This window comes from Mustela nivalis, assembly GCF_964662115.1.
Source record: "Mustela nivalis genome assembly, chromosome: X".
Taxonomy (NCBI): Eukaryota; Metazoa; Chordata; class Mammalia; order Carnivora; family Mustelidae; genus Mustela; species Mustela nivalis.
Window position 1 is genome coordinate 107,072,446 of NC_139040.1, and position 25,697 is coordinate 107,098,142.

At 40.4% G+C, this 25,697-nt stretch overlaps 1 protein-coding gene across 1 annotated transcript in view; it reads left to right on the plus strand.

Annotated features, from left to right (window-relative positions):
• DMD (dystrophin) overlaps nt 1–25,697 on the plus strand; it is a 2,004,585-nt gene that overhangs the window by 1,787,152 nt on the left and 191,736 nt on the right. Inside the window, exon 59 of the mRNA XM_082716529.1 lies at nt 10,479–10,539. Within this exon, the coding sequence (XP_082572655.1) occupies nt 10,479–10,539 (61 nt within the window). The remainder of the gene's footprint in view (nt 1–10,478; nt 10,540–25,697) is intronic.

Consider the following 25,697-nt stretch of genomic DNA (forward strand, 5'->3'; position numbering starts at 1 on the left):
CTGTTTGCCAGGAAGCTATGGCTCAGTTATAGATGTTTTGTTGTTTCACGTGAAGGAAGGTATTGGGATCAAAATGTAATCTCCCCCACCTTCTTTTTGCTTTAATTTTTGTCCTACACTTAGCTCTTTCTCACTCTCTTTCTAAATGGGTATGCATCCCATCTATAGTCATTTGGTTTTTAATATTGGAGTTTCTCCCTATTGGCTTAGGTTTCAAATTTTACATTCCTTGAAATTTCCCTGGTGCCTAATACAATACTGTTCACACAGAGAGCATTCAGCAAATGCTGTTGACTGCCTGCCGTCTTTTAAAAGCACATCTGGAGAGACACTAAAGGCACCTGGCAATATTGCACTGACTTGTTAGTAACTGGCTAAACCCAGATGGCCTAAAGACTATAGCCACCTTTACCTAGAGGAAAGTGCTATGGTAATACTGTCAGTCAGTTCCGTTCAGAATTAGTCAGGCATTCCATGAGCATAAGTCAGTCACGGCTTTATTTATACAGACACCTCTCCTCCGATAGCTGGCCTTAGAAGGTGTATTTCTTTCTAACTATCCCAATAATGACAATGAGGTTCTTGGGGTTTTGTGTAAGTCAGTTTGAAGGAGATTTTATTTCATAAGCAATGCTTCCAAATATTGGTTATGAGATTTTGCGGGACTATGCACCCAGCAGCACTTGGAAATGTTTATATTTCTGTAGCTCAGTCACATTGGTGAGTAGTTTAGTATGAACTCTTGACTTCCCAGATTAAATGGAAGCCTGATATGCTAAATGCCTTGGCAGTCTACTGACAAATCCCATGGGGTGGTATTCTGTTCACCATGTGCGATAGTCCCAGAGCTCGGTGCTCTTCGCCTGACAGCTCATATAATATTTACAGGTTGTTATTCGTGAGGAATTTTAGTTAGCCATAAAGATTTTCACAGCTAGGGCAGACATTAGAGGTCTCATTCATCACTCATGTGACCTTCCCCTCTGGAATGTAGCCCATCTGTCTCTGCTGGTGAAATCTTTATGGAAAACCTGCCCATCTTTGAAAGTTTAGTAAGTGATCTTAAAGTTTTCATTGAGTCTTTACTTTTGATATATGATACAGACATATAAAGCACTATTCTTATTTTAATTTAATGTTTTTGAAAAGTGTTGAATTTAACTCGGCCGTTCAGGCAATCGACGGAAAACCTACTCTTGCTACCGGAACTAGATGCATCCCCTCACAAGAAAATACAAATTATACAGAAAGCCATCACAATAGGGAAAAATGAGAGATACATACACATATATTCAGCATTGATAACTACTTGAAAACTTCAGCACTGTACTGTAATCTTGAGTATGACCACAGGAACTAAAAAAAAAAAAAAAAAAGGTGGAAATAAGTTTTTTTGTGTGTAATGGAATATTTTAGAGAAGACACTAAGCAAATTCCATAAATACATGAATTGAGTGGGCTGGTTTACAGAATGAGAGAGAAGGATGACCAGCCATCAGATGTTCCCCCTGTCCCTGTATGTTCTTCTTTCACACACAACTTCTCATAATCTTGGTTAGGACCTAATTCTGCTACTTCCTTCTATCTACCAGCTGTTTCAACTTCTGTATCTGGTTCGGCCTTCACTGCTCTTGCGAAATTGCCCCTTTGAGATCACCAGTGGTCTTGTGACCAAATAGATCTTCCTCTTCTATACTTTAGTCCACTGGAACCCATTGGTACTCATAATGGCTCACCATCTGGCTCTGTTTCTCATGTTTCACCCTACTTTATTCTAGTTTCCGTATTGTTTTTCTTTGGAGGGTTTTTTTGTTTACTGGCATCCCGATTACAGACCACTTCCCAGGGTACACTTTTCTTTTAACAGCCTCCTTTCCTGCAGGAGTCCAGCTAGGCTTATAGCTTCAGCTGCCACCTAGTACTTACGGTCCTGTCCTTTCACCTGAGTTTCAGTGAAAAGACCCGCCTTCCAAATATTTTAACCTAAGTATGAAATTTATCTGAAATTTACCTTTCAGCTTATTTTTTTCTGCCAAATTCCCAGTTGCTTAGTAACTGAATCATAGAAGTACAGAGTCATGTGTGACTTCTCACTCTAAGTGGATACCAAATTCACTTGGGAACTACCTGCTAAACTCCACCCTCCTACCTCCAATCCATTATACATAATAGCACAAGAACAGTGTTCTTATCTTTACATCATCACAGTCCTTTGATTGTAAAACAGTCTCTGGCCCTCTCTTTCCCATTGTATCAAATATGGACTCATCCATTCATCATTCCTGTTGATGAATATTGGACAAATGGTCTACCTGAGAATGAAGGACCTATTGAGCAGAAGCCATTGGTCTAGGCAAAGATAGAGGACAATATACTGTAAGCCCAAGCAGTTCGGGTTCAAAGACATTTCTCTGTGCTACACTTTATCTTGAATATGGCACATTATTAGTAGTTAGGAATGGATGCAAGAGCTGAAGACAATTGCTGCTTAGCTGAGGCAGAGAGATTGATTCTAGAATTACCAACATTCAGACAACATCCCATAGGTATGTGATTACAAACATTATTTGTATGGTGATTAACATTTTGCAAAGCAATTTCATATCCATTTTCTCATTTTATCCTGAAAGCCTTTCAGCAAGGGAGATATCATTATTCCTATTTTTCATATAAAATAAATAAGGCTCAGTGATAAAACAAAATTTGCTTAACATCAGGGAGTAATGGTGGAGTTGGAACTCAAATCGATTTCTTCTGAATCTATGTTCTAGACACTTTCGGCTTGATCCGCACACCTCTCAAGATGCTGGGTTGGGCTTTGAGACAGAAAACCGATGTGCTGAGTGCCTCTCTGAACTCAGAAAGTTTACAATCTGTCATGGAAAGAAGGAGAATGAGAAGCATGTTCTCAAATAATCTGTATCAGGCAGTATATCTAATGTGCCTTAAGAATTATACCAACTAAATACCATTGACCAGCAGAAAATGGATTTTTTCCTTTCTTCCTGGATCAATAAAGAAAGACTCCTGCTGGCAGGAATGTAATTTGTATAAAATGCCTTTAAAGTGTTCATAGCCTTCAATGAAATAAATATATTTCTAGGAATTTTGCTTAAGAAAATTGGCAAAACTGTGTACAGAGATTTATCTACAGCAGGTTCATTGCAGCCTGACTTACAACAGTGAAAAACTGAAAACAATCTACATTTTCCCAATGAGGGTGTTTCTTCAATAAATCATGGTACAGCCATTAATGGAATGCTCTTCAGTCATTGACAATGTGAACCAAGAATGATGTGAGCATTCGTAGATGGTCTGGATGGGTGAGAGTAATTTAGTCAGAAGCAAGGTTGACTTCAGGTAACAGAAAACACGAATTAACAGTGGCTTACACAAAGTAAAGGTGTATAAGGTTCTCACAAAGCAATCCAGAGATACACAGGAATGGTGACTACACATCCTTCAGTAACTCAGATTTCGTACATCTTTCTTTTCCGTCATTCTTAGTGCATATCTTTTGTAGCCTAAGTTGTCAAGGCCTTTCCTGTATACCTTCTGGGTACAGTCTCTGGCCCTCTCTTTCTCAGCTTTCAACTACACACACCTGTGACTAGGCCTTCAAGGCTTTCTCTGGCCAGAGGCCTTGCTCACCAGCTCACAAGGGGCAGGCCAGAGAGTTAATGACCCAACCCAACCACCCTCCATACTCCAGGAGTAGCCCTCAAGCAATAGTAAATAAATATGCCGGTTCCTCCACCCCCCCAAGAGGTGAGTAGAGGGGGAATCACTCTGAAGTGACTTCTATCCTGAAATCCCCATCTGTGGTGGGCCCCAGGTACCTAAAGCTGCACTGCCTCCCTTATCAAGTTGGCTCCTTTCCTTGCCTTACTTCTAGCTCCTGTACCAGAGCTTACTTGAATTATAACTCAAACTACTTCATGTTTGCTTCTGGGGCACTGTGGCCAAGATGGCTTCCGTTCTCCTGGTTACTACAACTCTGGCCGTTATCCTCTCTTTTTTTTCTCTTTCTCTTTTCTCTCTCCCTCTTAACCCCTCTCTTCTCCCTTTATTTCTCCTGCTTTCTCCTTCCCCTCCTCCACTCTATTCCAATAAAGGCTCTCTGTCCTTGTCCTTCAAATCTAGGGATGCTAATAGTTCCTTGTTTTTACTGTTACCCCTTGTGATTTCCCTACACCTTGCACAAACCTCTTTGTTTGCACAAACCAGCCCTTTTACTAAATTCTCCTCAACTTAGCTGATAAGAATGTGCCATCTGTTTCTGGCTGGGACTCTAACTGCTTCACTTCCATTAGAATATATGTTCTTCTAAAACCCGATCTTATTTAAATAATAATGTCCTGAGGGCATGGGGCATGTCAGGACCTCTTGCTCTACCATACGCCACCCTACTCCACCCCTGCCTGCAAATATAAAATAAATAAAAATTTTTAAAAATGCAGAGCTGAGCACATAATGTATGTTCAGTAGATAGCAGTTGGTTGATTTTAATGCTAGAATATTAGATGTGTTCATTGAAGTATATCCCCAGAAACTAAAATGCAAAGTAGTAGGAACTGGGTTTTAATGGGTGCACTAGGGCCAGCACTTTGCCAAGTGCCTAGTGCATAGTAGGTGCTCTGTAAAAATGTATCCAATACTGAGTGAGGTGGTGGTAGGTATTGCTTTGTTTGTTTAAGAACTATGGTCTGTTTTCATCTTTCAGATGAAAATAGGTCTCAGGTCTATTGAAATTAGTTTCTCTCAACTGATCAGATTATTTAATTTAGATATCTAGAATAGGACCAATCTTGGAGATGACAGATTACAGGGAGACAGATTTTGACCAGAATAAAAGCAATCTTGCTCTTTCTCTTCCTTCCTTCCTTCCTTTCTTTCTTTTCTTTCTCTCTCTCTTTCTCTCTGAGGCTTTTATTTGTGCATCCCTTGAAAAAGAATCCCAGGATTTTCCCTCCTGTATGTTTTCATCTTGTTTCTTCATGGTCCATGATGGCAGCTGAGGTTTTCAGGACAATAAAACCAAACTGGTGGGGCAGGAGCAGATAATTCCAGCATTTTTCTAGATTTTTGAATAGTACATCAGATCTAGGGCTGATCACTCTACACTTGTCACCTGACCCTGAGGTTCATAGCCATTTTCTCAGGTCTGTGATTATCAGAGATTTCAGATTAACCAATGCAACTATACTTCATCATCACAGTGAGAAACTAGGTGATGAATTTGGAACACGGCCTAATAAGAGCCTGGCGTTTGCTTCTCTCTTCAGCATGGTTAATGTTCTTGAGAGCATCTGCAGGGACATTCATGTGAACCATTATGGCAGCATGGAAAGATGGCAGAAAGAGGACAGGAGGGCAAAAGGAAGCTCTTTCTAATCATCACTAGAGCTATGGGGAATACCAAAGAGGCCTTCCAGGATCAGCGTAGTTGTTCCAGTAACCCCTGGGAAATCATTTGGTTGAAATCACGTAGAGGGTAAATTTAGCTATGAGAGGGTAAAGAACTTGAAGACATCATGTTCTTTTTAAGATGAATTTGTTCACTCAGTTGTTTAGCAAATACTTGGAGATGCCTGCTACATACCATGCAGGATGAAATAAAGCACAGAGACTAGACTTGACTTGGTTATAATCCTGGATGTGCCCTTTACTAGCTGCCATGAACTGAGTTGGTTGCCTGACCTGTTCTGCATGTATAATAATGGAATTGCAGAACCACATTGGGTGTTTGGAAGGATTACACTAAGGAGCATACAGTAGTCACAGCATGTTTGTTTTATCCATTTCCTGAGTCATCTGACTTGAGTAATAAACCGACATTGAGATCTAATACTTACGGACTTAGAACCTTAGCACACTATTCCATGTGTAACTGTTGGATCATCTGCAAAATGAAAATAATAATATCGCAAGGGTCATGATGGGTGTCATGCTTGAGGTCATGTTGCAGGCACAGAAGAGGTTTCCCTTTGTCTCCCCTGCCTCCACCACCCCTTCTAGATCAAGTATTCTCAGTGGGAACGGTATTGGCCCCATAAGGACAAAAATTGGTTCCTGGGAGATGAGAAATCTTACTCTTTTTATGTAAAGCACAGATACGCACAGTACATCAACAGATACGCAGTATATTTGTGATATCAAAATTTCATCGGGGACAAGGGGGGCAAGATTAGGGAAAAATATCTAAAAAGATACTTAGCAGGGGAACTTGGGGGGTTTAGAAAAGAAAGATGGAGAAATATTGCTGTGGAGTCCCTTTATTAGAATGTACCCATAAAACCATTACTGGAATTGGCCTTTTTCCAAAAAGCTGAGGGCCTGTGGCTAGTAATTCTCCCTTACGCCTTTCTGTTAACCCCATAGGTGAGGTTTCTATTCCGTCTCCAATGAATGCTATATTATTTATTTTTATAATCTGCCCCCAGTTTTTTTTTTTTAATTTTACTTATTTACTTGACAAAGAGAGAGGCAGTGAGAGAAAGAACACAAGCAGGGGGAATGGGAGAGGGAGAAGCAGGCTTCCCACAGAGCAGGGAGCCCAATGTGGTGCTCGATCCCAGGACCCTGGGATCATGACCTGAGCCGAAGGCAGCCGCTTATCAACTGAGCCACCCAGGAGCCCATGCCCCCAGTTTTTTTGACCAAATTACATTATCAAACACCAAGTCTACTAAATAGAAGAAAAGTAGAAAGATGAATGAATGTATTTGGATCTGAATTCCAGAGAGTGCTCTTTTGGCACGGTTTAAATACCATTAGTATTCTTTTTTAATTTTCTGGTTAGGCCCCCATGTCGATTAAAATATGGCTTAACACCAGGGTGCATCACTTGGCACACTCTGTTCATAGTGCATTAAAAAATGGTTGAAATAAGAACTTCGCCCACACAGTGTGGCCTCTGTGATTTTCAAAACCACCTTGGGCACAATATTGAATGCTGTCACCTCGAGGGAAGAAAAGCATTTGAAGATAGAACTGCTACCCTTTCTTGCTCTTAATAACATAGCACATCTGTAATGCAAGGGGAAACTTAGAGGTTGGTTTTGGAATGAATAAACTCAAGTGCACTTTGCTATTTAAATTCAATGGACAACCACCCCTGGTGCTGGTACCATTCGATAATGCATGGTTTTTTACACTCAAGGATCTGAATCACAAAGCTGCATTGGATTTACATGTAGTGGTTAGAGAAACATCTGTATAAGAAAATACCAAAGGATAGCACAGTGTCATATAAAAGCTACTTGCCAATAAATCTGCACTTGATGGGCTACTAAAAATGGACATGCCAGGCATAAAAGATGTGTATGTCTATTATGTAGGCTAGCTTGGTGAATGATGACGAACTTACAGGTACACCAAGACAAGAAACAGCTGTTGTTGGTGTCAGCACCCCTACAAGAAATGAAATGGTAATTCTGGGACACACAAGAGTTACAGTATATTTGATCAACTTTTGAATACATGCAAGCCCAGAGTCCTCCGGCAGCCACAAGTGAAATTGCCGACAACCTTTTAATAATCTCTTGAGAAGGCGCACTGAATCTAATCACAGTAGAACCTTCCTTGGATTGAGTGCTATTTCCAAAGCAAGTAGTTCCAGTGTGTTTGTGGTGTGGGTCGGGGTGGGGCAGGGGAGGACTGGGGGAAAGGCCATTGCTAGTTGCCTTTTTTTTTTTCATTGAGGACATTTGTTAGTATAAAATGTTAGGGTTTCAAATGATGAAACCTAAGTTGCTTAGGTGCGTTTGCAGACTGAGTCAAAGGGGAACAAACATCTTCCAGCACAGAAAATTCACTGACCTTCACCACTGGGTTCACTTGATAGCTACACACAAAGAAAAAAGACTTGTCTGATTTTAAAAAACCAAGAATTCAACAATTTTTATAAACAGTCCATATACTAGGAAAATTCACACTTGAGACCTGTAGTTACAAACACTTAAATTTTCATGTTGATCTGGCACTGAGAATTTTTTAGAATAGTCTTTCAAAATCTTTTCAACTATTTAGTTTAAGCATATTCTGAGTACTCCTCTGGCATTTTATTGGATTCTTTTTCCTTTTTAATGCTCAACAGTACAAAGTCAACTGTAGACATTCAATGTAGTTGTGGCCATTAGCTCAGTTGGGCACCACTGCTTTTCCTCTCTTGCTAGATTTTCTGCTTCAAGGTTGCTCCATTCAGTCAGCCTCCCCACACATTGAGCCAACTAGGCAGCCCCTAGACCTCTCCAAGCACACTTCTCTCTGACAGATACCTAAGTATATTATAGGAAATTCAAATGGACTCTTCTGCTATCAGAAGATATCCCCAGCATCCTCCAAATCAGAAATGATTTCTGAACCATTAAACTGATAAAGAACTAGAAAGGAATAATGACAGAAAGAGTGGGGTTCGGGGCACCTGGTTGGTTCAGTGGGTTAAGCCTCTGCCTTCGGCTCGGGTCATGATCTCTGGGTCCTGGGATCGAGCCCTGCATCGGGCTCTCTGCTCAGCGGGGAGCCTGTTCCCCCCCAACCCTCTGCCTGCCTCTCTGCCTACTTGTGATCTCTGTCTGTCAAATAAATAAAATCTTTTAAAAAAGAGTGGGGTTCAGCCCACTGACACCCTCTAAGAAAAGAATAGCAGTTTCTCAGTTTAGACATTCATAGACTTGGCAATATAGCTGGTGAGAGCTGGACCAGACGCTCTCGGAAACTCTCTTCTTCCTTCTGCAAGCCTATGGTTTTAAGAGGAGGGGTGTGCTGAGCAGGCAGGAGCTAGGATTTCTGACTCCCTGCATTGTTTCCTCCTAGAAAGGGTTTGGGTAGGGTTCTTAGGTTTCTGAAACAACCGACTCTGCCCAGCTAGGTCACAAAGTTCAGCCTAAGTTCTCAAATCAGATCTACCTTCCTTTATTGCCTTATCAGGGCGAGAGGGCTGTATCCTAGCAAAGGAAAAGAGACCAAAGGATACGTAGGGTAGATAATGAGAAAGGCAGAGAGGGTAGGAATAGAAGAAGAACACCGAATGCAAGGGTCTACTTCAAAACAGCAGATGAATGTCTCTTTTTTCCCCATATTAAAAATCTGTCTGCCAAAATGAAAAGGCCTAATTAGCAGCTAAATACAAATCCATGTCCTCTATCTTTTAAAGGATACATCACCAAGGTACAAAGCAGCATGTCTGGTTAAAGGTTGGGTGATTCGATTCCTCTATTACTCTGTATAAAACAAAGAATCTGTAGTTTCATTACCCTTAAATTGTCTGGCAGTGGGTGAAGTTAACTTTTATTAGAAGCTGTTCTTTCATATTATACAGTGTAGTCAAGGATATATTAGCTTTGACGTTTTCTTACATCTCAATATACTGTGGAGTGAATTTACTGTGAGACTAATTTAGAAGGAAGCTTTTCATAGTAGGAAATGATGCTCAGCATCAGCTGGGCTGCAAATTATAAGCAGGATGAAAATTCAGGGAAAAAATGGACATACACATAAAATTGCTAGATGTTAATAAGCATGCTTCTTATATTTGTATTCCAATGATATTCTTTGCCTCTTAAAACTCCAGTTTCATAAAAACTCTTTTCAGGAGGAAGATTTCATTGCTGAGGAAATAGCATAGTGCATCCTAACATGATTATTTTGTTTTGAAGAAAGAAAAAAAAAACCATAAGATTAAACAGTATAGGAAAGGTGTTATTAGAGCTCATCTCTGGGAAAGGAAAAACCCAGACAATGTAAACATTTGAAATACAATTTAAAGATGATTGATTTTATTAATACATAATATAGTCATTATAAAACAAATTCCCAGTATGTGCAATTTAATTTCACCTATAGGATTCATCACTTGTCACAACAAAAGTTTTTTATACTCTGCTATCGGGTGCCACTCTCTCGATTTTGGTTGGTTTTTTCCAATAAGATCATGCTGGTCAGCTGACATTTTGTGGCATCAATTAAATGTATTTTTGGTCGATGAGACTGGATTCTGTTTAAACCAAAGACGCAAACAAGACCATCAGAATGATAAGTGTAGTGCTTTAACTTCACTAACTTAGAATGTAACTCTGTCACGTAGGGATGTTTCAGCTGCTAAACTAATAAAACCCAGTCAATCAAATAGTAAAAGATATTGAGAAGCAGCAACAGGAAGTGTTATAAGAAAAGCACCCAGTGGAGACACATAAGAGAGCACACGTCAGTCGCCTCACTCCATTTCTTATCTGTTCTATAGGTTTAGCGGTGAAATGGTTTTTTTTTTCCTTTGCATTTATCTTTGTGCCTGAATGAGTTCAATTTCACTTAGATTAGGACAGAAACTTCAGAACAGCAGGTTAATCCGTCCTGTCTTCATGGGCAACTGAGCAAACAGACCAGTATCAGTGTAAAATTGTAATTCTGGAGATTAATGTTGTCTTTCCTGTTTGTGGTGAAATTGACCTCCTTGCCTCTTTTTTTCTCTCTTTCAGCTTCTGTCCAGGGTCCCTGGGAGAGAGCCATCTCACCAAACAAAGTGCCCTACTATATCAAGTAAGTCCGCAGCATCACATTCCTAAAGGAGCATTTATTGTAGCTAATCTGCACATTCACAAATGAATGTATTTCTGAAATGTGGCATTCACCTGGCCTACAATACCCAGTTCTTTATTCCCCCAGTAAGCGTGGCTAGTCAACTCATGCTAAAATTACCCCTGAAAATGTGCTGATGCAATGGGGAACTGCCTTTAGGAAAACCTGTTTGACGCAGCGCATGTGTCGTGTTTTGTGATCGGGGTGGTGTGGATTTTCCACAATCGAACAAAGAGCTGCAGATAATATTATTGGTAGTGGGAGTGAGTACATAAGGACAGTTTCATTTATTTGGGGGTTTGCCCACGTTTCTTTTTCGGCAAAGATGGATGCTTTTTCAGCTCAATGTACTCAAAATGTTTTAGGTGAATAGATAGTTCATGTCCCCAAAAGGCAGTCTGCGGTGGGCCCAGATGTGTGGAGCTGAGGTGTTCATTCTCTGTACAGAGCACTCAGCATTTTTCACATAATGACAACAGAATGATACTGTTTTCTGGGGCCATTTATGTCAGTCACAGGAATACAGGTGCTTAGAAGCACCATCTGCAGGCTGCTGTGTGAAATACAAATTATGATACATGGCGTCGATGTGGAAAGGAGAGGAGGGAGGATATGGAGTCATGAGGAGACCTTAACAGTTTCCCATTGATTGTGCAATAGAGTTCAACTTCAATTTCACTTTGAATCCACCGTCTCAACAATTTAATTTCATCGGCTTCATGAAATAATCTTCAGTACCAACTAAAGTCTTTGAACCTGCTTCTGCCCGGAGTCTGACTAAAAATACTTCGCATGTTCCCATTGTTCCTGCCTCGCATGTTTTATCGGGTCACTCTCTGTACTTCCGCTGCCCATCAGTTCTTCAAAGTTCAGGTCTAAAGCAATATCGGCAATCCTAGATCTTCATTATTACAGTTCTGCAGAAATTAGATTGCATGCCTCAATTGTGTTAACCCAGAAGAATGAGGGAAAAGGAATGCTTTGGGCTCTTCAAGGAGAAACACATCCTTTAGGAAGGCTTTGTCTTATTAAATTTTTCCAGACAAGGTATCACATTCTGAAAGGAGCATTTATTGTGGCTAATCTGCATATTCACAAATCAATGTATTTCTGAAATGTGACGTTAACCTGGGCTACAATACCTAATTCTTTATTCCCTGAAGAAGGATGGCTAGTCAACTCATGCTAAAATTACCAGCAAAATTACCTTTAAGCATTCTTCTTCAATCTGCTTCAATCCTGCTTTTTATTGTTCTTCTTTTTAAATTGTATTGTAGTTTTTTTATTCTGTGTAGTTATTCAGTCACTCTACATATTTTAATACCTATTTTAAATCACCTGGGTTATTAAACAGTAAATTGATTTAGACACGCCCTGTATGGCTTTACATCCACTGTATAGTTTGCAAAACACTTAATTTAAGCTCCTCCCAGTCATCTCCAGTGTCTCGATTTTCACAAATTTTCATCACTAAGGTGTTTGGGAACTACTCCTTCTTTAGTCTGTTTATAAAGCTGTCACTTTATCCGGGTCCTTTCAGATAGATGAAGAGATGGTCTTTACTAAGCAAAGATTCTTCTTTTGTAGCCGAGGTTGGAGGATGACCTGAAAACCCACAGCTTCTTCAAGCCGTTATTCTGCAGATTATTCCTGTTTGGGGCTTATGAAGTATCTCACAGGGATTCCTAGTGTTCCCCCTGCCCCCACCCTGCCAATGTTCTTTCCCTAAATATTCATCTTCTCCCTGATGTTACACCCACTACAAAAGACCCCAGATCATTGCTCTGTGGTGATGAACATAAATTCAGTCCAAAATTAAAGAGGAGACACATTAAAGAAAACCTGTAAATCCCCCCACACTGCCCCCAGAACTAGTCTCTTGATGCTCCTTGGTGGAATCAGAGAGCAGCTACCCTCTCTTTGTCCAGTGCTCCTTTGCTGACTTGAAGATCATGGTGGCAATATCAATAAGGGCACAGAATGGGAAACAAGAAAACTTCAGTTCTGGTCCTGGCTCTGTCATGAGTTGGTGATGTGGCCTTGGGCAAGTCACTTAGCCTTTGCAGACCTTAGTGTCTCATTCATAAAATAAGAAGTTGGATTTGGTGATCTCTAAGGGCTTCGAGTAGGACTCATTGATTGGTCTTGCCCCAATCCAGAAACTTAAAATCTCAGCTTTTCTTCCAGAAGCTTCTCTTTATTTTTAAAAATTCTTTATTGCAATCATTAACATAATATAAATTCTTATTTTTTAAAAAAACATACGAATTCTGTTTTTATTTTTCCACTGTTTGATTAACTGCAGATATGCTCCCTCAGCCTGCTCTAGTTTCTCCAGGTAACCATTTAAAATGCTCAAATCTTGATGTTTAATTTAGAACTATCATTCTGCCTGATTTACTGGTAGGAGACAGAGCAGTAGACAAAAAAAAAAGTCAGTAGAAAGGGGAATCTGGAGACCTTAAACCCTCTGAAAGGATCACTTTCTAGGAACGAGGAATTACATAACTGCTGAGAAATACCTCTGAAGCTTTCTGGATGTCCCTTATCTCTGAAAATTAAAATCTATTTGAAATTAGAGATTATATAATTTCTTAAATATATCTCTAAAATGTTAAACTAGTGTAGGGAGAATACATGTTCAGAAAATAAACATCATCAACAAATAGATGACTAGTGTCATTTGTAATTTATTATTACACATTACTGTTGTCTGAAAGATTCTTTTCATAACCAACTACTTTGATGTACAAAGTTCAGTAGACTTCATGCACTGGCTAACACCATGTGTAATTCAAGATGTCTTACCTTTCCACAAATCACAATACTAATAAGTTAATAATGACATTACTTCAACCAGTCCCCACCTTGTCCTTCCTCTTTGTCACCTTATCTCAACTTGCATTTATGAGTTTTAAGCACACATTTCCAGGCACAAAGCAAGATGTCTTCTCTTGATTTTTTTTTAAGATTTTTTTATTTATTTTAGAGAGAAAGAGCATGCGTCTGTGCATGGACAGGAAGGGGCAGTGGGAGAGGGAGAGAGAAACCCAAGTTGACTCCACACTGATCGTAGAGCCTGACTCCAGGCTCAGTCACACGACCCTGCAATCAGATTTGAGCTGAAACCAGGAGTCAGACTCTTAACCTCTTGTGCCACCCAGGTACCCCCCACACCTGGAATCTTTTTTTTTAATAGATTTTATTGATTTTTTTTTGACAGACAGAGATCACAAGTAGGCAGAAAGGCAGGCAGAGACAGAGGAAGAAGCAGGCCTCCCGCAGAGCAGAAAACCCAATGTGGGGCTCAATCCCAGGACCCTGAGATCATGACCTGAGCCAAAGGCAGAGACTTTAACCCACTGAGCCACCCAGGCGCCCCCAGAATCTTTTTTTTTTAATACTTAATAATTTTTCCTTTTCAGTGCTGGAATAAACTGATCACCTAAATAAGCAGAGGTTTCCACACCAGTAACCCCGTTCCAGTTAGCTGTTGAGTTGTGCACTCGTGCCTGAGGTTGTAAGTCATTACTGGCATCTTCTGCTCTAGCTTACAAATCAGGCGGTGTTTATGCCTGCATCCTGACACCAGCTTTTCATATGATGCTAAGAATCTTGATTTTGATACTTCAAACTACATGTTTGTCTAGTTTATTAGTTCATAGCATTCATCATTGTTACAGTTTTCATATTCTCTCTCCCTTGGGGCTCTCTTATTCCTGCCAGAATCTCTTTCAGGTTATTTGATTACAACTTTCATTGCCCCTGAAAAAATAATCACCAACAATGTTCAACCTGTTACAACTGCCTTTTCCACTCTCTGCCATTTTGTAGTTTTTTGGCCTACTGTCAAACTCATGAAAATTTCAATATAATAGCCTTTAACCAGCTGCTGCATTCTGTTAGGATTTCTTTCACCTTTTTATGTTGCATACTCCCATATGGGCCAACCGAACGGAGCCAAGAGCTGAGACTCTCTTGCTTTCTTAATGAGTTAGAAAATTATTCTTCTGTGTTCTGGACTGTCAAAAGAATTTAGGAATCCCAACCTTGCATGCAGCATGTTCCCGCGTAGATGACATAATAAGAGCATAAGAAATAGCACACTGGGTCAGACCAGCAGGGCAACTAGCCCAGAACCCTGTCCCACATACAGATACCAACGACTATTCATCAGTTAACCTAATAGTTTTCATTTTAAAAAATTAGGATACATCCTGACCGTATCTTAATAATCCATCATAAATCAGTTAACGTGGAGTTTGTCTAGTGGTGTCTTACTTTGTCCATTTTCCTCTTCAACCTTGTCCTCAGAAGAATGAGTTCCATGAATCTGCTCATTTCTGGGTAAAGAAACAAAGGTATACTGCAGTTTCTCTTCAAGGGGTGGCCCCCAGTAAGTACTGCGGAATTCAGTGACGACAACGGTATTTATCCCAAGTCGACTTCGATCTCACAATCCCTTACAACACCTCTTCACTTTCATCTTCCCAGTCTGAGACATTCTAATCCTTTTTAGGTTCTTAGTCTGTCCTTGAATAAAAGAGAAGTTTTCCCCTTGATCATCTTATCTGCTTTTCCCTGGCTCTCTTCCAGTTCTGTTACATCTGTTACATCTTCCTTGGGAAGTTGTAACTGGGATGGCCCAAATATTGGTTATTAAATTTGTTAGCATTGTCTGTAGTCTCGGCTCACTCATGAAGAAAGGAAAGGCTCCTTGGGACATTGGTGAGAGATGGAGAAATCAATTGAGGTCATAGCTGGTTCTACTTATGTTAGTTCTGGCCGGAAGATGGGTCTCCTACTACTTTTCTCTAATACCGGCTGAAGGGTTTGATCTTCTGTTTCTGCCAGCTGGTCCCTAGGAAGGCTTTGGGCTTCACACAAGCTGGTCCTTTCCTCTTTCAAAGACCCCGCTGTGGCTAAAAAACCAGGAGATGGTCACTACAGAAACCCAGTAATCAGCCTGCTGACTGGACCACCAGGAAGCGATTCCAACAGGTTCCCTGTCTCAGTATCTCTGATGCACTTCACAGGACAGCAAAAAATGGGTATTGGGGAATGTGCTAACTGTTCACCTCTTTTACATGCCATGCTCAGGAAGCAGCTCAGGTCCATGGGAGCGTCTCTCTTTTCCTGCAGGTCATTTGGGACGTTGTCTATATTGCTTAAATGACTTTGATCTGCCCTTCTCTCTGCCCTCAATTACAGGCATGTTTCTGCAGCCACCTACTGCATGTGAGCTGCTCACAACTCCCTGGTGATTCCTGCTTAGCCAAATGCAATATAAAACCTCCTTGACTGAAGCCAGCAGTTGCTCCAGGCAACATTTCTTATTACTGTTATGGTATCTCTTGCCAAAATGACCCATTGATGTCCTGACTCTACTATCTACATTCCTATGGCTCTCCTGGTACCAGTATTTGACATTTTGCAAGGAATTGTGGCCGTCTGCCTAGATGTGTCTTTTGGTGTTTGTGTCTTCTTGTATCCTGCTGCTCTATTCTCGATTAAACTGGTGAAACTTGATCTAAGTGTAAGCGCCCATGCTCCCTACTTCCAGTAGCATCTAAGTTTTGACACCACCTTCCTCTGTACCATAGTGCCTTGATTACTACTTTCTGGGCAGTTTTTCAGATTCCAAATCCACCCCCCACCCCCCATTTAAAGCATATCTTGCCCTTGTTCTTGCTCTAGCTCCCTATTATTTGTGCCAGGAGTTGCTCTGATTCAAGTTTGGGTGAGTTTATTTATTCCTTTGAATTCTTGCTCACTATTTCAATACCTGTGTTTATAGAGAGGAAGGAGCAGTTAGCAATGTCTCAGGTTTAATAGTGACCACTATGCTAAGTATCTGTGCTGGCTGCTTTGCAGTGGATACATTTTCTGAGACTGAGATGGGTTCTTATAATAAAGAACACTGGATTATGATACCTAACTTAGAAAATAGTTCCCTAGGGCTCATTCCTGACACCTCACTCTTCTAGGAATGATGGTGGTCTTCTGGCATTCCATTTAAGCACTGGTTAAGATTGATAGAGGTATACGCTCTACAAAACGAGTAGATAGAGCAGGCATCAGAAGACTTGAAGCTGGGATACCTGGGTGGCTCAGTCAGTTAAGCTGCTACCTTTAGCTCAGGTCATGATCCCAGGGTCCTGGGATTGAGTCCCACATCAGGTTCTTTGTTCCACAGGGAGCCTACTTCTCTCTCTCTGGCTCTACCTGCTTGTCTGCTCGCTTGCTCACTCTCTCTCTCTCTGACAAATAAATAAATAAAATCTTTTTTTTTTTTAAAGGAAGACTTGAAGTCTAATTTTAGCCTTGCTATCAACCAGCAATTTTTTTTTAAGTTTTATTTATTTAGTAATGACTACACCTAATGTGGGCTCAAACTCAAGAGCCCTGAGATCAGCCAGTGAGGTGCCCCTCAACTAGCTATTAGACCACAGGTGAATCACTTATAGTCTCTGGGCCTCAGTTTCTCCATCCGTCATCTAAGGAGGCTGAATCACACAATACCGCATGTCACTTCCAGCCCTGACATTCTCTGATTTTATGAATATTGACTTGGAAATAAAAATTGTACTTAACAATTTTCCAGAGGAATGAAAATGGATCTTCAGATCACCCTTGAGAATTCTTACTGAGCCATCAATCTTTTCAGGATAAAGGACAAACAATATTAAACCCTTTTTTTACTTTACTGTTTAGTACCATTGATAATAGGGAGTGGATGTAACAGAATCAGCTTTCTAATTTCAGCTGTCAATCTTTGAGGATGCTGGTGAATATCTGTGGGTAATTAAATTTGCGAAATGGCTGCCAAAAGCCTGGTGCTGTGACTTTTCAAAAGGCTTTAGTACACAAAGATAACCCAGAGGTCAGTCTTCTCTGCTGGGCTTTCTCCTCCACAGTTTGATGGTTCCAAAGGTCACATTAGCCCAGTCTCATTAAGCTCTGGAACCACAATGAAGGAATAGTCAGTAATGAATAATTGATGATATAATCATGAAAACAACTCAGTTTAAGATGTTAACTGGAAGTGATTGAATGGACTCCATTGGGCTGTGAAGTGCTGAGTCCCACCTTTGGTTTTATAGACCTTGTGGCTAGATGAAAATGTTGGTATCTTCCACAGCTCAAAGGTTCATAAAAAAAAAAAAAAAATCTCACAGCCCTCTTTCCTGAAAGTTTCATAAGCAGTAACGTATAACATTGACTGAAATAACAGACTCCATGAGGACAGGTACTTTGAATCTTTTCTTGCACGGAGCCTCTCTGATAGAGACCATGCTCAGTAGACACCTGAAGGAGGGAAGGAAACTACACCAGTAATTCCACATGCCTTACGCTTTGCTGACTACTTTTACCTTCAGAAAATCTTCGAGCATCTTTGTATCAATATAGATGTCCCACCTGAATGGGTCTCCTGTATCCTCTAGACATCAACTTTAATCATAGGAAGCATGCTGAGTCTTTTACGGAGTTAATCATGTCTCCTATAGCTGGTACCTGGGAGAAAATCCTTAGCATGCGAGTCTGAATGGTATATACCAAGTCCTCAGATCTCGATTCTGTTCTGTTTATCCAACAATATGATGTGGGTTATAACTGAGTCCACCTGGGACTGAACTTCCCCAACAACAATGAGGAAGCAGAACTAGCTAACGCCTAAGATCCCTCTGAGTTCTAGCTTTCTTTGTTTCAATAGAACTGGGTTTTCGCTTTTTGTTTTTTGTTTTTCCTATTCTTGGTTTTCTAGTAGGTCAGTAGAGCTTTAAATTGATCAACTGCTGTGTTCATTTGTATACAGGACCTACTTTTCAGGCTGGGATCTAGTGGGTCTTGAATCTTAAGAGAATAGCATTGATAAGTTTTTATTTTAAACAAGATTTTTGTAGGGCACCTGGGTGGCTCAGTCGCTTAAGCGACTGCCTTTGGCTCAGGTCATGATCCCAGAGTCCTGGGATTGAGTCCCACATTGGATTCCCTGCTTGGTGGGGAGTCTGCTTCTCCCTCTGGCCCTCTCCCCATCTTGCTCTCTCTGTTTCTCTCAAATAAACAAAATCTTTTTTTAAAAAAAGAAGAGTTTTGTAACATTCTGTATACTGTGGGTAATGCTTAAAGTTGGCAGCACAGATACAAAGACATATATACATGGGAACTGAAATAGAATGTTGAATACAGGTCAGAAGCTCTATTGTATTATACCGAATCAGTGTTAAGTGTCCCCTGCCTCATTCGTGGCACTTTCGGGAATGTGGAGAGTGTGCATAAAAATATATTTAGGTCCGTTGCCCCAAAAGAAGAAAAGTATGCATCATTCCAGCTCTTCCTTCCTTTTCTTTTTCTAACATTCTTAAACATATACTTTCTTCCATAATCATGTGGGGAAAAAACACAGGCTCTCACATCAGATAAATCTGTGTTGGAAGCCCATTTTTATCATACCCTGACCTGTTATTTGAGCAATTTGCTTAACCCCACACCCATCCTAATTTCTGGCACATAAGGATTATTCATTAGCTTTCCTTCTCTTCTCCGAAAGTTGAGTCAAAATCTAATTGACATCTACTAAATACTGAGTGTTGGATGTGTAGGAAAACATTTCCACAGATAGGTCCAGTATTAGCTACATGTTTAGAATATTTTCTAGGACACAAATATGTCCTTGATAAAATCAGTTTATTTTCATTTTTGGAGTTCCCACATAATTTGGGGTATGTGTGAATTCCCAAACATTCCTGAGCCTCTCCTAGGCTTCTCTAATTGCTCCTTATCCTGTCCCCCTGGGAAGCAGCATCCTGTTGCCTTCGCAAAGGTCAACTGCAGCCAAGACAACATTTGAAAATGACTTAATAACCTTGAACTGCTTCTCCCCTTTGGATAATTTCCTTAGAGCATTAGCCCTTTGAACATTGGCCTGGTTGCAGAAAATGTCCCTTTCTCAGCGGGAAAACTCCAAATCCCATTCACTCTTCCATTTCTTCAGGGGATTGGGGGGTGAGATGGGGGAGTCAGGAGAGGGGGTGGAGCTTGGGAGTAGAACAGTGGGCAGGAAGAAGGAATTCTTTCTAGGAGAATGTCTGTGTGCACACACACACATGCAATTTCTTCTTTTAAAAAAAATAAATTGAGTGCATTGTGAAAACCAGTGCTGTCACATTGCAAAATTTTAAAACCCCTGTACAAGAAAGAAAAAACTCTCACTTTCAGCAGTCTGGAAAGCTCCTAAGAACAGGTCATATATGTGGCTTAGCCCACTGTCAGCATTCAGCAAATGATCATCGCTTTTGTGTTATCATTAACTCCCAGGTGGATGAAATGGAGAAGCTTTCCTGCTCTTTCTGAAATTTTCATTTGCTTTTTCTGTTTTTCTTTCTCAGTTGATGCACATCCATCTTGGTCCCCAAAGCTACTGCATGTCAGATAGTAAGCACGAAGAGTAATTTTTAACTTCCTTCTCTGCTGTTTTAGAAGGAATTTTTTGTTGCTGTTTCCTTTAGGTTTGGTCACTTTCCCTTGGACTTGAGCTTTCTATGAAATTATAGTCCATATAATCTAGACAGGATGAAAAGTGAAGTGTAGGGATGCCAGGGTGGCTCAGTTGGTTGAGCATCCATCCGACTCTTGATTTCGGCTCAGGTCATGGTCTTGTGGTCTTGGGATTGAGCCTCTCATCAGGCTCCATGATCAGTGTAGAGTCTATTTGAAATTTTCTCTCCCTTTTCCTCTGCCTCCGCTACCTGCTCACATGTACTCTCTCTCTCCCCTTCTAAAATAAATATGTCTTTTTTTAAAACAGCGAAGTTTAATGTGTGCCTACTAAGTGTTAATGATAGACTAACTGTATCTTCCACATTTATGAAGATGACACTGTCAATTATTATCCAGTAAAGAGGACATAGCTGAGACTCAGAGAGGTTGGCGGCTTAAGTTACACTAATAACAACATGGCTTTGCACCTTTCCCACCAAACTTAGGACATTAGCTGGCTTTCTCCCAGCTTACCTCTAGTCTAGGACTCCCACAGTCCCTAGCCTCGCTGCCCACACTACTGCTCCAGAGGATCAGAGTTGCATGAAGCTCCCTGCCTGGGTACAGCAAAGTTGGAAAGGAGGTGGTTGCTGGCCCCTGAGAGCAGAGACCAGCTTAGCGGGGGGACACAGGGATGCAAGTGGAGACATATTTAGTGGTAGGGCTGTTGAGGGTTGGGAGAAAAAACACTGACTAATGGGGTAGACCACTGAGATTTTAAAAAATAATAATAAACATAAGCATCTCACTTGTTGCCAGCTGTTTCAGCTTCTGAGTATAACCCGGCATGGCCAGTCCCGCTCTGTGTGGCTGCCATCTTGGGCATCATTTGCACCCCTCTATACGTCTTTGTTGCATTGTTGGTCTTTTTTTCTTGGCTTACCTGCCCAATCAGCTTCTTCTACTACACTCTTGCAGAGACCCTATTTTCTCTTTGCCACTTTTGGCAATAAAGGGCAACATGAAATAAAATGAAGCCAATACCTTGATCCTACATCCATGGAAGGTGAGCAACCCAAGAGTTTCTGAATCACATCATGCCACCTCCATCAGGGTTTCATTAAGATGAGGGTAAAGCCAAAACGGTAATCTGATAGATGCCATGGAATGTGTTTTTCCTGATACTTCCAATTCTAAGGTTTTTCAGAGGTTAGGACATGGTCGACTCAGGTGGACTAGAACAGCTCTTCAGGAGCCTTTTCAACACTAGAGCACATCCTTGAATCTGACACCATCCCCTCCTTCCAGAAACAAAGGGAGTCTCATCTTTCCCATAAATCCCAGGCCTATATTCTTACCTTACAAGGCAAACACAAATGGCCTCTGGCCATAAGTTATGGCTTCCCCAGGCATTGAGCATTGGGTCAGCCCATGTACTGCATGTAGAAGATCTCACCTTATTGTGGAGTGGTATCTCTGGGGGTTTTATTATCATAACTACATGGTTGGAAAGAAGGAATTCGTACACTTTCTCCTATAATGACTTAAAATCAGCAAACCAGTGGGGACAATTAGTACATTTTCAAAGATAAAGAGTAACTTCGATTTCCTATAGATTAAGAAAAACCTGTCTGAATATACAGTCACCCTGTACCAATCCAGAAGTAGAAGTGCTTTATCAGATACAAGTCCAGGTTAATGCTGCTTCCTCACTTACTTCTATCAGTTCTATAGGAAATTTCTTCCCCCCACAAAAAAATCCTACCAAAAAAGAACAAATTCTAGATGGAGCAGAAGGGACCAAGCATCATAGGTATAAGCAAAAGTTCAAAGTGTAAATATCCTTATAGATAGAGGGAAAAAAGAGTGAGAGCAAGAAAAGAAAGGAGGAGGGGCAAGGGGCAGAGGAGGGGAGGGAAGAAAAGGATATGAAAAGGAGTCCTGTAACTCATTCCCTGGAGGTTGTGAGGGGGTGTAACGTCAACTCAACAGACCACCTTATAAAGATGCAAATGACCTTACAGCGCCCCTTGTTCATCTCATTACTGGCCTTTGAATTAGCAGGATACCTGAAAGTCATACTATACAATGTTTTTAGCAGGATGTACCTGGTCTGGCTATTTTACATTGTCGTACATAAATCTGGGATATAGGATTTATGAGTGATGACTCGTTGGAAAATGAGGCATAGTCACATAAGCGTTTTCCTATTTTTGCCATTAACAAACTATCAAATGGAAGCCTTTAGAGACTGAACTGGCTTCCTCTCATTGTCACCATTTCTGAATAAATTTTTTGAAGACTTCTCTCTTAACACGAAACCAGAATGTGAAAGACCAGGGCTATTTTGGAAACATGTGTCTGATGATTTCAGGTTCCTCCAGGGAAAGAATGTTTTATCTATGCCTGGTGTTTCCCTTATGATCCTTCAACTCATTAGTGAATATCGGTACTAGATAAGAATCTATGATTTATGTGAATCCAATAGGAAATTCAGTGCTTTATACCTATACAATACATATTTATTTTAACTTAAAAATTGCCTTTGCAGGGAGAGAAAGGAAAGAAAAATAAGATGAGTAGACCCAAATATTTCCCCTTACTGTGTTATCCCCAGGTCTCAGAAGTTACATGTCTAAGAAAAGGCCAGGATCAAGACTACTGAGGGAAATAACTTATTTTTGTAACTGTGATACATTTTTAAGGTGTTATAAATATTTATAAAATACTATATTGAAAATTATTTAGGGGCACCTGGGTGGCTCAGTCTGTTGAGTGTCCAACTCTCTCTTTTTTTTAAGATGTTATTTATTTATTTATTTGACAGAGATCACAAATAGGCAGAGAGGCAGGCAGACAGAGAGGGGGAAGTAGGCTCCCCACTGAGCAGAGAGCCTGATGTGGGGCTTGATCCCAGGACCCTGAGATCATGACCCGAGCCGAAGGCAGAGGCTTTAACCCACTGAGCCACCCAGGCGCCCCTCTTCTTTTTTTTTTTAAGATTTTATTTATTTATTTGACAGACAGAGATCATAAGTAGGCAGAGAGGCAGGCCAGGGGTGGGCAGAGGCTTAACCCACTGAGCCACCCAGGCACCCCTGAGTGTCCGACTCTTGATTTCAGCTCAGGTCGTGATCTCAGGGTCTTGAGATCAAGCCCCACGCCAGGCTCTGTACTCAGCGGCGTGTCTAGTTGTCCATCTCCCACTCCTCCTCTCCCTGCTTTCACGTACACACTTTCTTTCTCTCTCAAATAAATAAATAAACTCCTTTAAAAATTTTTTTAAAAGAAAATTATATAAATGACATTCAATTTTTTTGAAGTTACCTTAGAATAGATCTTAAAATAGTCCTTAAGTCATCTTTACTGTTTAACTGTTGAAATGTTTTTGGTAATTTTCAGATCCCTCCTCTCCTCAGTTAAGCTTTAAACTCCTTGACAATGCTTGTGCCTTATGTATCTTTGTGTCACCTGTAGCAATCAATTATCTCACACAGAAAAAATGAGAATAAATACTAGATAGTTTGTTGTGATTTTGAGGATTAACAAGCACATTTGGGGGAACTGAGCCATGATCCAATAAATATTCTTATAAAGGAAGCTATAATAGCAGATTAAAGGCATTCTATACAATGTTTGTATTCCAGGTAATCATTGATTAAGTTATATTTTGAAGGCAGTTTTAGCCATCAGCTCATTCATTTTCTGTATTTTTGTGGGTGGAAAGCAGAGAGAAATGCTTGATGGAGTTGGTTGCCTCATTAAACTCTGCTATAAACAGTAAATTTTTGAAAGTTGCTGTTTTAGAGAAAGTATTTTTAAGTGAATGTATTTCTTTAGTAGCTCCTCTTGCCAAAACTGTTTGGAGGATATCTTAGGAAAATGCCTTCAAATCCTATTCCTATCAAAATGCGCAGGCTGCCTTCAGAAGCCGAGGTTGTTCCGTGAGGGCACAGAAGCCTATGTCTTAATATTAAAATAATTTGAAAGAAGTTGGGCTGAGGTACGTGCGTGGAGTCTAAGAGAGACGTTGAGGCAGAGCTACAGTGGCATCCGGTGGGAAAGGAAAGACCTGCTCAATGTTAGACGTCATTAACAAGTGCATTCAAATTAGATTAATTGCATAAGTGTCAAATGTTGGTGAAAAGAGAGCCAGGTTTTCTTTCAAATGCGGTTTGTTTTGTTTTTGGTAAGGGGAAGAGTCATCCTGTTGTATGTTTTTAAGTCGACTTCATTATTAAGGAGCTAAGAGTTGTTTATCTAACTTCATATTTCGTACACTCAGCAGCCAAGCTGTTTCTTTTTACTGTAAGCACCGCAGAGGAGCAAAAGTCGTCTGAACACTGCTCAGTCTCGTTCATCATCAGCAAAATTGCCAATTATATTCCAAGTCCTTGAATGTATTGCTTGAGAAGAAGATGTATAAGCTGAAAGGAAGCAGCTCAATGTTGGGGTGAAAGTCTGATCCTTCTCTAGTGGTTGGTAGATTCAAAGCATGGTAATCTTGTTTTGACTTGTGAACTGGAAAAAAATTAATATGGAAGGTATGGAGAAAACATGTTCAAACTACAAAGTCATTTTTCCTGAGAAGTTATCTGACTGTAGCTGTAACTGTAACTCAGAGTATATCAGAGGGCTCAGATGTGGAACATTTCTTTAAATTTAAAACCTAAAAATCCCGCTGTCTAATAGAATGTATAAAAATAGCCACCTCTGAAGAATATGGGATGAGCAGGGAGGAATGCTGAAATATCTGACAGTCTGGGCCATACCTTTATACTGGTAGCTGTGACCTGAAAAAATATAGGAGTAAGTCAATAAAACATTGGGGGGAAAAACATAAACATAAAATATTTTAAATTAAAAATACTGAGTAGGAACAGGAGGGGAAAAAAATCTCCCAGCAAATCAATATTGCTTGGGGAAGCATGAATCCCAGACCAGCAATATTTTTATCCAAATAACCTCTAGTTCTGTAGTGAACAAACACCTTTCTCACCACGTTTTAGAAACAGAGAGTGAAGAAAAGAGTATTTTGGGTTGTTGGATATTCTTCTCCAAGCAGGTAACTTTATTCAGAGTCTCAGGCTTGATCCTATGGGCTTCAGAATTTATTCAGAGTACTCTGTCAATTTAGGATTGCAAACTACAAATAGAGACATGGTAAAATAATGACAAAGATCATTAATAGTGGCGGCTCCAGTAAACAGATGGTGGTTGTTGTATAGGTTAATAACACACCTAAAGAAATCTGGAAATTTTCATTTGGGATATAAAACCCTGAACTACGGCAGAGGTGAAATTAAAAAAAAAAAAAAAAAAACACCTCCTAGGAGATTAAATTTAAGCATAAGTATCTAAAGCTGCAAATTCTGTAGGTCTGATAAAATACTATGTCCACTAGGTCCCCACCCTCCTCCCTGGTTTCACATTGCACAGTTTTGGTTCCCTGCAGCCATCCGCGGGCTGGAAGCAGGAGATGTTCCTTCTGATGTACTGTTAGAAGGTCAGGAGTAGCCTCACACTATACCACAGTGTCTACATGGTTCTCCCCACTTCAGTGCATCACGTTAGGCATCTTATCATTTCACATCACAAGAAGAAAGGAGTGCAGTACAATAGGATATTTAGAGGACGTT